The sequence below is a fragment of the Anarrhichthys ocellatus genome, unplaced genomic scaffold (genome assembly GCF_004355925.1).
Source record: "Anarrhichthys ocellatus isolate YVR2014 unplaced genomic scaffold, GSC_Weel_1.0 scaffold9, whole genome shotgun sequence".
Taxonomy (NCBI): Eukaryota; Metazoa; Chordata; class Actinopteri; order Perciformes; family Anarhichadidae; genus Anarrhichthys; species Anarrhichthys ocellatus.
This window is the reverse complement of record NW_022280039.1, coordinates 1,264,895-1,280,868: the sequence shown is the minus strand read 5'-3', so window position 1 is coordinate 1,280,868 and position 15,974 is coordinate 1,264,895. Positions and strand designations below refer to the sequence as shown.

Here is a 15,974-nt window from a genome sequence, read left to right as displayed (position 1 = left end):
GGGGCTTCTGCCGTAAAGGGTCAGTTTTATTTTGTGCCGAGTCAACTATTTTTTAGAGTGTAAATATATTGAGATAAAAACTGCATACTCACAAAGAGATCATAACATATATCATGCAATGTTACAATGAGGAATGATAGCAATAACATTTTAGTAAAAAGCAACACAGATTACTTTTTATGAAAAGGGAAATTATAATTCCATGCAGTCAATATTATAGTTCAATGCTGCCAAAATACTTCAAGTGCCACAATCGAAATATCAGAGGCAGTCTTTGAAAAGTCGAGGTTGCTTAACTTGGTTAAATACAGAATCAGACATATCCACCACCTGCAGCCTGGATGAGTGAGTCCAGCTTGAAGGCATAGCTGAGGTGTGGAGTCACTCGGTGTCTACAGAGCCAAACAGTGGCTGCTGTAGTTATTGTATATGCTAAAGCACACAAAGGCCAGAGCATGGAAGAAAAATTGGTATCCCTGTCAACAACCCAAACAGCATCCAGTTACAGCTACTCCAGCAATGCCCACAAGAGTCGAATATTTCCTATTTCCTATTATTCTTTCCTCTTCCTTTTTCCAACACTGTGTGCACAGAACAGATGGTGGGTGTGGGGGGATGGTCTCAGAGTTGACATCAGTTCCTCCGCTCTGTCCCACTCCTCGATGTTTTTCTATCAGCTGTGGAATTTGAACCATTCTTCCTTTGGGTTGAGGCCCATCCCTCGTGTCTGCCCCTGTTCAGAGGAGTGGGTTGTCTCCAGAGGTGGCTGTGAGTGTGTGTATGGGTAACTGGGGCTTTCCAGTAGAGTTGCACACTAAACATTCCTGGTTGCCGGATGGCCGTCTAGAGGGCCAAATCCACACAGCTGGGAGTCGTATAAGAAGCCTTTGTGTGAGTTGAGCAGTATCACACGCACAAACATGCTGACACACAGAAATACACAGAGTCTGGTTCGAGCACACACCTCCCCTCAACAGGATCCAGAATGACTTGGGGATGTGAGATGTGAGCATGGGAAGGCTAGTTTGCATTGTTTGTATGTGCATACATGTATGTATGCAAGGATTTAGAGTTGCAATTATTAAAACGCTAAAGCAATCCCAATTGGAAGACACTCAAATGCACACCCTTGCACGCTAACACAGGCATTCACACATCAAAAAGAAAAAAAACTTAAAACAGAGACTCACAGTCACTGTACAACAATGTCTTCTTCTCTTACCAGCGCCACATGATGTTTGTCCTCTTGAGTAAGTTTTGGAGAGAGTGAAAAGATGGTGGTGGGGGTGGTTGGAGGGAGAGAGAGAGAGAGATAGAGAGAGAGAGGGAGTGGGAGAAAGACAAAGAGAGAAGTAAGTGATTGTGCTGGTGATGGCAACTGTACAGTTTGTTTCTCTCTTATTGGCTGCCTCTTTGGTTGTTTTTTAAACAGGGTGTCAGTGAGCAAAGAATGTGTATGCAAGAGGAGGGGAAAGTTAAGGAGCATAGGCCTTGTGTGCTGGGAGAAGAGAGGAGAGGCGAGGAGATGAGATGAGAGGAGAGGAGAGGAGATGAGATGAGAGGAGAGGAGAGGAGATGAGAGGAGAGGAGAGGAGAGAAGAGAGAATAGCTAGTTTGAAAATGAACAAGAGAAAAATTGAGCTGCAGAGAGGAGAAAGAATGGAGGACAAGAAGTGCAGATCCTGAGGAAGAGGGACACGAAGGGGGTTTGGCTGAGGGGAAACTAGAGCAGAGCATGCTGAGGGAGTGACAAAGAGAGAGAGAGAGACTGAGAAAGAGATCAAGTGAGAGAGAGTATGTCAGGCGCTAGACTGCGTATAAACATGTTAAATCTGAGGGCAAAACCCTGCGTCTTTACCCACTTCCTCTCCTAAGTTTTAAAATAAAAAAATAAACATCTTAAAGAAAAAAGCTCTGTTAGCTTCTCAGGGCAAATAAAAAACTCAACTGTTTCACATGTAAAACTCCTTTGAACATCTGTCTTAACTTCCTGTAATGTGGTAATCAAGTCACAAGCACTCTCTCTGTTTCTACTGTGTGTGTGTGTGAATAGCTTATCGGCCTCTGCGGCTGGTCTGAGTTACAGCGAGTAAACAAATGTCATCAATAGTTTGCTCCACTAAACACTGAAAACAATATTAATACAAAATCAAACACCATGTGCCTGCCACAGTGTTTTGTACATATACTCCTGATTTCATGTAGGCAGGAAGTAAAGCACATCTTTACAAGGCCAGACAGCTCATGTGTGAGGCAACGGGCTGTTTGTGTGTGGTGAGAGACTCGGATAGGAAGGTGTCGCGTCACCAGCGAGGTCAGGACAGGGCAGGGTCGGACCAAGAGGGCGAGAGGAGATAAGAGAGCCACTTCATTTCAGGGACGGTGTCTTCATCCGGTCGTGGCCGGGCTGGGCCCGAGGCCAAGGGGTTGTGTGTTGAGATCCAAGATGGCTGCACTGACAGGGAGGCTTTACAGAATATGGGAAAAGACTTCTGGGCTGAAGGTTTTTATGCAGCAAGAACCGCTTCATTTTTGTATGATCAGTGCATTCAGGTTGTATTAAAACAATTTTAGTGGATGTTTCTTGTTGTGACTTTATTCCCTTCAGGTTCTGGGTCGTTTTCGGTGGACCGTCACCTGTAGGAAAACTCTCCCTGCTCACATGTTCGACATTGTGCAGCTTCAGAATGACTGATTACCACAGGCCTGAGATAGGACAAGGTCAGGGTCAGGTAGCATTCCAGTGGAAGAGGAAGCTGCTCTTTAACGAAAACGACAGGTGGATTGATTGGGACTCGGAGGTCTTAGGCCAAAATTTTCCAAAGAGCACAGACACACTTTTAATCATTATTAGCATATAAAGGTTGCTGCTGCTGTTTCCCTAACCCTAACCCCTTCACCCCCACACACAGAAAATTACATGTGAATAGTTCCGTCTTCAGTCCTGATGTCTGTTTCATCAAATCTATGTTGCTTACTGAGTTCATGTTTGTGGGTACTTGCATGTGGGCACCTGCATGTGTGTTCAGAAAGAGACAGCATGTTATGCCACAGACACCAAGAGGCACAGCTTGGTTGCTTGGCTCTAGCGCCTCTCTATTTATGTTCATGTTTGTGTGTGTGTGTGTGTGTGTGTATGCGTGCGTGTACTTCTGTGTATCATGGTGGTGGTGATGTATCGCTGCAACAAATATATCTGCGGTCCAGTGTACATATTTTGGTATGTTTGCATCTCTGAACGCAATTTGATCCCTGGGTGTCTCTTTCTTTCTCTCTTGTTTGTGGTGGAAAGCCGATCCCCTTGGGTGAGTTGGCTCCAAAGTCATATGACTGAGGATATGCCAACTAAATATTCAAATGTGTGTGTGTTGAAATCACAGATTGCACTTCCCACCATAGGAAGTTGTCTGAGGTTTTTATACAAGTTGTTGTATGTATATTGAGTGCTACGAGCAGGGTTGGAAGGGTGCGGTTGTCCTTCCATCCCCAACAGGATTAAGGAGGCTGACCCACACACTGGCCACTTCCCATGTCTGTGAGGGATCAAACAGCCCCATATGTCTTGCTTCTGTGTTGTTCACACGCAGTGCATCTCTAATGTCTGTCCACCTGCCTTAAGTGATAACTCACATCCCATTACATACACTATACTGTCATTAATTGAATTAACAAACCCCAATTCAAACCCTCAGCAACATCAGTGACTGGCTGTGCTCGGGTGAGAGCGGGAGAGTTTGTTAACAGTTCCATTTTCTTGTTTGTCAGACGGAGAGAAAGAGAGTTGCCACTGCATGCGTAATGCCACGTAGACGTTTGCCCTCATGTCATTTTAGCACTGCTTGCCGGTGTTACTGGGAAACTTGTAAATGTGATCAAGAACAATAGTTAAGTGTTCTCGTTCAGTTTTCTGTAACCTTGGGTGTGGTTTGCCACCTAATTGCTTTCATTGTACCCAGAAGTCTTTGTACATTTTCCTCTTACACCGCTCCTTACTCTGCCTTCATCGCATGCATCCAAAAATCTCCCAACACACCCAGACTCATACACACAGACACAATACGAAAAACCCAATGACTCACATGCAGGACCACATTTGGAAACACAAATAGACATAAACACATTGACACATGCATATGCTCTCTGCCTGTCTCTAGTAATTACGAACTTAAGGCTTTTAACTAATCTGTGGTGCGAGGAACGCCCAAGGGTGCCATTCCTGCTTATCAGGGTCAGACCAGTTTCAATGTTGGCCAAGGCACTCATGAAACCACAGGATTTTAATCGGTAATTGTGTTCTTGTTCGTGTGATTATACCTGTCCACGAGTAAAGGTGTTTCCTTTCAAATCTATATATGTTTTTTGTTCTTTGTGATTGTAATCACAATGAACCGCATGCCATTCGATCGAGGGCTGCCCATTTGTTTTGCGGTTTAGGAGGCTGATGCAACCTGACTGACACTCTCTGTCTCTCTCTCTCTCTCTCTCTGTCTCTCTGTCTCTCTCTCTCTCTCTCTCTCTCTCTCTCTGTCTCTCTGTCTCTCTCTCTCTCTCTCACACACACACCAGAATGGACGAATCAGATTTACTTATGTTCTGTCATCATCCTAGTCAGTGTTTGTCTGACTCCCGTCTCTGTGGTTTGCTCTCTATAAAAATCTGAAATCGACTCGCCATAATTTATGTGGTTTTGCGAGCCAGTTTCAGCTTGGATCTATTTGTAATCATCGCATACTTCAGGAACCTTTTCCTGAATTAAAACAAATCGAGAGGGAAAAAAAATCATAAAACTTAAAAGTCAAGTTGTTGCTTTTTTTTCGATAAATGAGAGAGTAGTATAAAGCATGATGATATGTAAATCATTATATATATATCGTGAGTTATAGCTTGTAGATCTGTATAGATAGTCTATTACTTTGTAAAGTTTTTCTCTCTCTGTTTCTCACAAGAATACGTCACTCTCATTTCAACATAAATATTTAATCAAAATCATCAATATCATTCCTATTTTATATCCTGTGCTTCTTAATACCGATGCATTTTGCAACAGAGGTCCTGTTATAAATAATTATTGACTTCCTGAGTGTTGTTATGCTGCTCCATAATAGCTGTTATGGTTTTTCCCCTCACCGTAATGATCAATAATACAGTAGGGACATACTGTTTATCTAAACTAAATGGTTAAAAGCCATGTATAATTGTTTAGGACATTTTGAGATAAGTAAATTACATTTTGCACATCCTAGTGTGTCTGATCTGAACATTTCTCTGGTCTGAAGTACCTCTGTTCACAAGTGGTTTGGATTAGCTGGGATCAACAGTTATGCACAAAGAGCTTCCACCCCAATGCCCCTTGCCCTTATTCATATGATTAAAGCCCCATGTGGCAGTGCTGCAGCTTTGCAATGAATGACATGTGGTCGCAGAGCGAGGTGACTATTGTATGCCGGTTGTATCAACAAAGCGCAGCAGTGCGGAAACAACCGGACACCAGTATAGATTTTTCCATCACGCTATTTTAGGATGCAGACTGTGCATAGTGTATCAGTTGTGTGTCAGCATCTGTGTGCATGCATCTGCCATCTTGTTTAACGATATTCCCGCAGTTGGAGTTGCATGTTGAACTCCATTATGATTCAAGCAGTGTGTAGGGTATTCCACTGCTGTCAGGTGAAAATCATATCTCTATATTTGGTGATTTTTGTGGCCAGCTGAAGGATTACATAGCTCTTCTTAGCCAAAAAGCTTTGACCTCTGAGGGTTACAAAACCCACTCAAACTTTCTCAAAGCGCCGTTGGATGAAGTCAAACCTGCATTTCCATTGAGATAAATATGTTGCTGTTTAGCTCTGTCTGTGAGATGCAAGGTTCAACACACAACAGGTTCGTTTTTGTTTGTGCAAGTGCGATACAATATGAGGAACTCTAACTAACAGAATGGATAAACAACATGCAGGGTATTTGAACTAAGCACAACAAAGGACCTTCCTGTTATGCCTCAGCTCTCTGTAATGTGGTTTATTTGTCTGTGACTCAGTCTGTCTGTGATTTTTGCTTTTTACACTCCTGTTCTTTGCCTCCCCTCCGTTTCCTCCTCTCTATTTCTGTATCTGTGAGCAACAGTGTGTTTTAAATAGAGGCACACTGAGACTGTTTTTCTTAGCCTGATACCAATATACTGTAGATATTTAGGATTCGTTATGTTAAAAAAGGACAACATATTGGTAGATATCAAACTTTTACATTAACACTCATCCTTGACATTTGGTTAATATGTGGAAATGTATTGTGTTAGATCATTTACAGTTAAATAAACTCACCAAACAGATATAACAGTTACACAATACTATTTAATTTTCATATCTGGCAACAAACGGTATTCGGCTATACTGATATACTGTATCTTTGATAAGCCAGTATTAGCTGAAAGCAGCATGTAGTATTCAAGCTGTAGTTGTTACAGCTTAAAGAGCTGTGGTTCTCCACTGTTCTCTGATTTCTTCTTTATTTCTTATGGATTACTGGATACTTGTATCTCCTTAAGAGTCTAAAAGTTATTCAAATAAAACTATGAAAATAAATCCATCTTTAGTTTAACTGGTTGCCACTGGTGGACATATGCAACGTGATGAGAGGTCTCAGTTACTTTGCTTCATTTTAACGGGTCACAAGCCAAAAAGGCCGGGAACCTATACAGTACTTTGCAGAGTGTGCTGGGTTGATGTACTGTGTGCAGTGTAATCTCTGCTTCCATGTGCCAGACTGAAGTCCAGAGGTATTTGGCTTGGCTTCAGTTTGTGTTTGATCAGGCTGTTTCTGGAATAGTGACTGACCTGTGCCGAGGTCAAATACATCTCTTTCCTCACAACATTTGCCTTTTTCCTCTGCTCCTGCCCTTCCCCCTGGTTACTGTCACATTGGTCAGCACTTTGCACAATTTCATTCCACTACATTCAAGAACTAGAAATATACCAATTTTGCTGCCCATGTATTTTAATGCATTACCAGATGATTGCAACTTAAACAACCAAAGAAGATTTTTCTTTTTCTCCCCTATGCTTCAGAGGACTGAAAGCTCCATTTGCTTCTTGTCCTGTTTGTTGTCTGATCTCAACCTCAGTCCAAAGTTTACTCTGATACATCCTCACCAGAGTGTGAGTGTCGGCAGAGCTGTCTGAGGTTCAGAGAGGTTACCAACATTCCCAACATCCCCACAGGTAGCAGCAAGGTGTCAAATTTACTTAGATTGCAAGTATTGTTGGAAAAACCTCCTGGCACATGACAAATTACAGGACTTGGTTGTTTACCACCCATTGATCTGCCATTAAGGGGCTGGCCAATAATGCTCGTAAATGTATCTAGAACACGATGTAACCCATCACAGTAACCCATCTGAAACAGAATGAAGGCAGATGTTGCCTGCTGGGTCAGTTGAGTCATACTTTCCCCTAACACTATCAGATACTAGCACAACAATCAGAAATTTGAGATATATCCTGTATTTGGCTTATTCCCTATTTCCTGCAAATACATGGCCAAAGTTATGTGGTGACTGTTACACAACGACTATTAACAGTGGGGTTTAATGGTAAGTTGTTTTTTAGCTGCCTAACAGGTCATCAGTAAACACCAGGCTTTAGTCTCAGTACTTTCAGTATCTTCAATAAAAGAGAACAGGGTTTCATTCTGGATATTTCATACTGGCATTGAACTGTTATTCAGAAAAAGAAAAAAGATATACTGTATATATTGAATAGGAATCATATATTTAGGCAAATGCCACAATAGGCCATACTAAAGTAAACACCAGAAGAGTTGAATGCAAAAAAGTGCGACACATACATCATTTTTTGTTAAGGTTTACATGTGGGGTTTCATCTTTTACATTTGTTAAAAAGTATTTCTAAAAACTCATCCAATTACATTTACCGAGCTATCTCCATATCAACGAGCTCCAGGAACGAAATATCCCATTTAAGGCACTTTGCAGGTCGACCATGATAAGCTCCACTCTTATCCCTGCTGATGGATTAACTAAAGGACAAATTAAAAAATGGCTAGGGAATATATCTGGTGGATTAAGTCAATTTCAAAACTGACATTGAACCCATGTCGTGTCTGGGGAGTAAGTGTTATAAATCGAATCAGACGTGGCATAGAGAAGATGTTCAGAGGATTACACTTGTTAAAGGCAGGATGTAGCAAAGAGGTTTGACATGGTTATGACCTTAGAGAGTCAGATACAAGCAGGTACCAATCCTTCTCTATTTCTCAGAATTTAGTGCTGTGCTTTGTCTTTCTGTCATTTGGTGTGTAGTCCAACATCTCTAAGGAAAGTGTGGACGGATACTGAATAGATAACTAGGGGATGTACTACATTTGTTTACAGGTGCATTGTCAGTATTGCTATTTAATTTATAAATATTGGTATTTAAATGCACCCCATGGGTAACATTATACCAAACTGCATACTGATGGTAGCATCTCACATTTTTCATAGTTTTAGACCAGGGCCACTGGTCTGCCAACAAGATCACATCAGACTTTCTATAGTTGTAGTTATATGTCTTCTCCTGCAGTCCATGTCTTTATGGCCTGCTGAAGTCTGTTCCCTTGCTAACCTAATTTGTGTCCTAGTCTTCCTACTCTCCTAGCTTTAGCACGTGTCCTATTTCCACCTCCTTCCTGATCTCCATCCCCATTTCCACATCTGTCTCCGCCTCATTCCTCGACCTGATTCTCATACCTCACCTTGACGTCATTCCAAACCAGACCCTTGACCTAAGCACAGCTGATCTTCATCCCTATCATGCCTTCAGTCCTGCGCAGCCAGTGAATCCACCAAGGAGATTCTGAACCTACTGGCTCAGCATGCACTTCCCAAGTTAATTAAAGTGATCTTTCACTTTGGTGGACTTTTAGCTACACCATTTAGTGCCTCTTTATGTCAACCGCCACTGCGATCGTTACAGAATCTGTGCATCATTATATTGATCTTTGAATCTTCACTCTCCATTTGCTTGCAATTCTGAGGAACCTATTTTAGTGTCAAATCCATACATCTAATACACAAGATACAGCATTAGCTGTGCTTAAACAGGACACTACTTCTCCCAAACAAAAAGGCAACACTTCAGGTTTTAAAGTCATGTTTGGATTCAAATCTGCTAATTTTCCAGCAAAGTGAACTATCACTTTAAGAGTTTGGACCAGCGGCTGAAGAGAGCCTTAATAAGATTAGCCCTGCCACTTGACAGCCACAGTTTAAGAGGCACCTCGACTGACCCCTGTGCCTCCATCCAGCACAGAGTGTGCATTTGTATTTGCTTAAGCGTGTCTATATTACAACAATTGTGTTTGTTAGTGGGGGAGCCTGTTTATGCCTGCATGTTTGATTTACCGTTAAAAACCAAGAGTCAGTCAAGTCATGAATATTTTGTGTGTCTGTACATCCATTTGGGGATAGAAAAACAAGCAAGACATGCCTGTACAACCTCAATCCCCTCAGGTCAGAATGCAGACAGTATATCATGCCTGTGCTATGCCAAGTTTGTCTTTATCATGGAGGATTTACGCCACTCAAGAATTTAGAGCATCCACTCAACCCTTCAGCCTCTCAAAAAACCCCTGTACATCTTGTTTATCACCAGGCACTCTCATGTTTTAGGCCCTGGTTTAGGATGAAACAGGCTATAAATTACAGGCAAGGATTCTAAACCAACAAGAAAATAATTTGTCAAACAAAAGGCCCACAGAGGCTTACAAGTCTTGCCTAATTAGCACTCAGAGATGTTTTAACCATGGTGCTGGAGGCCATGCCAAGGAAACCACAGCCACAAAAAAAGCTGAGTTAACATGGCATGGGTATTGTATGCATTGATGGTGGCAGATGTGCTGTGGGTGGTTGTGTGTGCCAGATGCCACATGACTCTAAATGGAGTCTGAGGGCAGTTAGCAAGGGACAGTGAGGCACTCACAGTAAAAATTTAAGTTGGCATTAATATCATAATCAGAGGTCTGTTTATTCTCAGACAGAACCACCACCACCACCACCAACCACACCATACTCTCTCAGCAGTGCTGCCTTTCTCCTTCACTCATCCCGCCCTCCATCCTTTCCTTCTGGTTAGCTATTCCCAGCTCTATCCAGCCTTTGCCCCAGGACCTCAAGCCACTTTAAATTCCCGACATATTCCACTATCCTGGCCCATCATCACCAGCACACACTTGACCTGATCGTACATCGGTATTATAGTCAGTAAACGGGGTGAAATACCTAATGACAAGTGTGTCAACAGAAAGTGTTATAACTTTATCTCACTGTTTGGGATACAGGAGTTCTTGGGCACAGTTTAATAGCTCATAAATCGTTATCACAGACTTTTTCTTTGAATCCATGATTGGTTTTAAGGGCACAGGTCATTCAGTATTACTTCTCCCTGTACAGGGTGCACACCTCAAACACACGTTTTTATAAAATGCTGCCCAGTTTGTGGAAAATGTAATTGCTTGATTTGGTCATTAGATACAAATAATTATAGATATATATTTGTGAATTTTGAAATTCAAATTTGGTCAGTTGGTTGAGTTTGAAATTGGACAGTAGTTTGGTGTCTGTGGTACTCGTAAAGAATGCAGAAATGAAAGCAATACCAACAAAACACGAGAGCTAATTAAAAATGGTATAAAACGATTTTCAAGATAGATTTGTTTTTACAAGGCATAGCATTGAAGAGTGAATACATTCATTAGCTCCTGACTAATGCACTGAAACCGTTTACTCTATTGTAGTGTTTTTTCTTTTTCTCTTGTAAGCAATGGAGTGATATGTCTTCATTAGGATATAATGAGGCAACAACAGCTGGTCATAAACATGGAGTTTTCCAGTTGACTGTAGATAAGACAATCTGCTGATAACTTAGTAAGTAAACAACAACCAGCATCTCTCTTGCACTCTGTCTGTCTGTCTCTTCCTCTACTTTCTCCCAGGCCTTATCTAGCGTTGAATGTTTTTCACTTTAACTCACACTGTGCTAACATGCCCACCACCCATCGCCACATAAGCCGGCTGTCACAAAACACTCTGTTTCATGTCAGGGTGCCAGCTCAGCCAACACATCTCAGCCACCTCTCCATGTCAAAGTATGTGTGTGTGTGTGTGTGTGTGTGTGTGTATGTTTGTGTGTGAGAGACAGAGACAGAGAGATAGAGAGATTAAGAGTGATAGATAAAAAGGCGGTTCAAAGTCAGAGATTGACATAGATGTATGTATGTTTCTGATTTGCACTGTTCTTCTACCTTGGATCATTTGAGAATGCCAGTTTTCCACAGGCTCATTTTACTTCATTCATTACTTCATTCATTCCATTCTCACGCCTCACCTTTGACCTCTGAATTTTCTTCCCAGAGAAAAAAATTGAAATTCCTGTGTTGATGCGTTCTTTCGTGTTGCTCTGCAAAACAGAATTGCGTCATCCTGCCAAGAAAGAAGCGAATGATCTCATACTGTAGATCTACATACGTACATGTGGTATGTAGTGTTTTTTCATGTGTGTGTGTGTGTGTGTGTCCGCGCTGAAGGTAGAATTTAATCTTTGATACTGTTATCAGCTCCATGGTGCTGGAGGACTGTTTGGAAGACCCACTGCAGCTCTGACCTACTTGTGTCAGTGTATACGGGGCTGCATGTAGACTGTTTTCCATTGAGTGTGTGTTGTATGTGTGTGCTTGGGATAGTGTGTGTTTGAACTCTCTGTGGACTCGGGGAGTGTGAGAAGCTGGGTGTTTTGACAGCTTTAGAATTGTTCCAGTACAGTGCTGAGGCAGGGGGTGTGCAGGCCTGTTGGATATTTGGGTGAGCTGTAGGGGTGAGAATAGGGCCAGCGGAGGAGTGGACAGGAGGGGATGAGATGAAGGGAAGAATTTCACTCCAAAGTGCTCTACGACCATAACATCATACCTGCTATTCATTGCTTAATACTAAATAAATGTATGATGTCTGCTAAAATCAATCCATTCGAGCCCAAAGGTAACCATAATGTAAAGTAGAGAATTTCACTGAAACACCTGTAATTCATACTTTGTATGAACAGGTGTCACATTTTAAATATGGTGTATCGTTGATTGCAAAATGAAGGCCTACCTACATGTTTGATGAAGACTGAGGGGAAGGCATTTACAGAGGTAAGATGAAAGTATTGTTAAAGGTAAAAAACGATATCCACAGGATACCAAATTGGGATTTACTGAACTTGAACAAAATATTTTTTACCTAAATAAACAAATCCAATCCTTCAATAAAACTTGAGGAACATTGGATGGCGTTGAATATACTGCAGAGTAAACTGAGTATTTGTCTAAGCAGCAGGACAATCCTTGTTGAGGTAGTTATGCCAAAGAATGATCTCAGCTCATTCTCCCAACTTTAATCTCACCAAAGTGTAAAAGCAATGGGAGTGGACTTCCCACACAGTTAATAAAAGAGCGATAAAGCTCAAAAACACAGCCACTCAGTCCTCTCTGTACTATAGCTGAAAAGGCCAGACATAAGCTCAGCCTGTGGTGCTTGAGAGTTCTCTCACAAGTACACCTCTCCACATTTCTGAGCCCGCTCAGTGCCAGTGCTGTTGAACCCCTGCTTTCTCCAGCAGCATTCCGGTCCATCTTTCATGCTGTTTCATTCTGGCCATGCCAGCCAGGTCAGGGGCCAGAGTTTTCTCAGGCCTTCAAGACAGCACTGGACAAATAGATATACAAAAAAAACATCTCCACTTAGTTGCACATTAAAATCTTGTTCACGTAACTGTGGTGTTGTTGCTGGTGTTATTGCATGTTGTGTGCAAGAACATACATGAAAACACAAGAGTTTGTGGAGACAGACTAAGGAGAAAAATGGTCAAGTAATAGATTTGTGGTCTTTGACTCTAAGCATATAGAGTGGCAGCCACTGTTGATCTGCACAAGGATATGTCACACAGACGAGGCTAGGGGCAGTGGCCTTGAGTGTCAACACTGACATTAATTATGTAGCAAAGAGGGCAGCTTATACTGTCTTTGTTCCAGAGAAGTCAGTACCAAATTCTACCAGTAGATGTCCGTCTTCAGTCTTCCACAGTCACGAAAGGAAGTTGGTAAGATCAGACTGTCCTCGGGTCCCCACATGGCCAAACACTGCAAAACGTCCAAAATGAATTGTAAGATAAAATGCAATCTAATACAAAATGCATTTTCTCTTTCTTATCTGGAATTGCACAATGAAAGGCAGATGGACTCAGAGGAAGGTTCATGTCTTTAAAACATGCCTGGGCAAAGCCTTGAGTTGGATAATATAACATTTACAAAGTGAGGTATTTTACCTCCTGGCAACATGGCGACATTCACTACTCTGATATAATTTAGCTTAACATTCCAGAAGGTAATTCCCTGACATCGAGATCTTGAAAAAAATGTGAGGGGCAAAGGGCTGGGTGTTTTCCACATCAATCCATGATCTGCCTTTTCTTTCTTGGCTCCTGTCTTTTGTAGGAATAAATAAGTGTTGCTATGTGGTATCTAGTTGCTATGAACACCCAGAATAACCACAGAAGAGAAACTCTCCATTGCCTATGAGTAACAACTAAACTATTGCATCATTCATCTGGATAGGGAATGACTAATGTGTATGCGCAAGGATTAAAGGATAAATTAAGCTAACATAAGATGGATATTTATACTTTTGCACATTTATTTTTACATATTTTGTTAAATGTTTGCCATGCTTTTTTAAAAAGTGCTTTATCCCTCGTGTTTGAGTAATAATGGGAGTCATAAGGAAAGAGAGTCTCCAAGGAGCACAGTGGTGGACGTGAATGTTCCACCACCAAAAAGCAGCATGCTTTCCGGAATGTATTGAGTTAACAGGATGGAACGAGCACGCGTTCGGGGCGTATCATTCCTGTATCATTACAGGATACGATTGGCTCTTAAATCCTAATCTCTTATGAGACCTTAAAGTGCTCTTCAGCTCCAGCATCTGACACATACGGTCTTAAATACAAGCTGTTTGTAGTGTTCAGCCACTTCTGTTGGGTGATATTTATGTTAAAGAAAGCAATTAGACGGCTGTTCTCTAGTCCCGAGTCACACATCAAAGTACAAATTGAAAATGCAAGAGAAAATGTAAACGCCAGGGGTTGAATGTAATGTTGAAATGAATGCACACCCCAAATATTTTACAATATAAAATGTCTTTACTATTAATGTCTTCTAGTCCACCCCTAAATGTCACGGACGTGCAGCTGAGGTACCTATTACAGTGGATGTGCCTTAAGGGCGTGGATTTACGCCAAATGAATATTTTTCTGACAGCACTTGAACGCAGCACAAAATGAGACGCTTGAATTGTGTAGTGACGCGCAGTCGTGGAGGCGTGCCTCAACTGAAATCAGCTGGGGGAAACAACAACAGAAAAGGAGGTGGCTCAGACCAGAAACATCTTTAGGCCGGCTATGTTTACATTCCACCCTAAAAAGCGTCCAATTAAAATCACAACAGCATTGCATCAGGTCTGCAACAGCGAGTCGATACTTATTGAGGACTGTGAGACGCTGGATTGAGAAGGCAGCTAAGGGGAAGTAAGAGGAGAGGATGTGACAGGGCACCTGCTCTGCAGACAAATGTGCTCTTATACAAACAGCGAGACCACCGCGAACACCTTTTCATTCTCCGCGCGTCTTTGTCCGGTTTGAGTGACCGGGCTGAACCACCGGCAGAGTGGCATGTGGGTCAATTCCGGAACCGTCGGAAGGTAGGGACCCCTCCTGCAGCAATACAGGGTCACATGCTCCCAATGCATTTCTTGTTGTGCACTAAGCAATCCACACATTGCTTGTAATATCCTTTACTCTAAAGATTATTAATTCATCAGCTGTATTTAAATCAGTGGTGACCTTATTGGAGACTACCTAATGGATTTTTAATCTCTATAATGCCACTGTAATAGTCTCAAAGGCTCTTATATTTTACATGTATTACATTATTTTTTTTATAATCCCACGCGTGGTGCTTCAGAGCATTTCGAATCAGTGTGGTAGTGCAGCGGATGGGTTTGGCACATTACGCAAGATTTACCAGCGCGGGATGTAGGATGATATCCACCTGCCTTTTACAACACAGATGATAACAGACACCTTACCACCGCGCTGAATGTGTGTAACCTGCATTGCGTTCCCGCACACAGGGATGCCAATACAATAGATGGCCTGCTTTGTTGAATCGGTTTCCCAAAAAAAATATGAATGAGCCAGGTGGTTATGAATGGCTGTGGTGGGAGGGTGGGAGCGCACGAGGTGCTTTTCATTGATGAGTGTAGTGATGCTACGGCACAGTATTTACTGGAATAGTGGATCAAAGCTGTGACAATAGATCACGAGCAAAATCTTGCTGTTTGAGTGTGTAAGAATGCACGTGCACCCATTCACATGAATACACGCACACACAATGATGCTGATCCTGTGGCTATGACGTCATCGGAGGAATTGCGTGCAGGTGGCTGGTGAAGAAGCCTCCCCCATTTACCTGGAAATTATATAATTTCCAGTCATCAGTAATTAATCATATCTGCAAAGTGTGGTTCGGTAAACAAACAGTTTTGTCTTTTGGCCAATGTATCTTTCTCCTGAAAAGATGTCTATTAATGGCCACCTGTCTGTGGCTCAACTACTGGCCCACTACTTCTGTTAATTTATCAATGATCGAGGCTGTCGTTATGTGTAATGGGACAGAGCTGTTTATTGTCCTGGTTAGGCACTAAGCCCAACACGTTGACTGTGTCAACAGCTGTGAGATAACACAGTGCAGCACTGACAGACCCACATGGAAGAGTCAGCCAGCATTATATGGCTGCCTTGAATGTTCTGATCTCTGGAACAGACTGTAGTGGAGGGTACCCGGGGGTAATAGACCTTGCAACTGCGTGTACGTATTGTGCTTTATGGGTG

General features: G+C 42.1%; 1 protein-coding gene across 4 annotated transcripts in view; it reads left to right on the top strand.

The window, feature by feature from the left end:
- The window catches only part of rhobtb4 (Rho related BTB domain containing 4), a 34,699-nt gene that overhangs the window by 1,399 nt on the left and 17,326 nt on the right, over positions 1-15,974 (top strand). Inside the window, exon 1 of one of the 4 annotated variants that reach the window (XM_031848985.1) lies at positions 1,608-14,782. The exons of the other annotated variants lie outside the window; for them this stretch is intronic. Coding sequence (XP_031704845.1) covers positions 14,754-14,782 — 29 coding nt within the window. The 5' untranslated portion in view covers positions 1,608-14,753. Of the gene's footprint in view, positions 1-1,607; positions 14,783-15,974 lie in introns of those variants that run through there. 4 annotated transcript variants of the gene reach the window in all.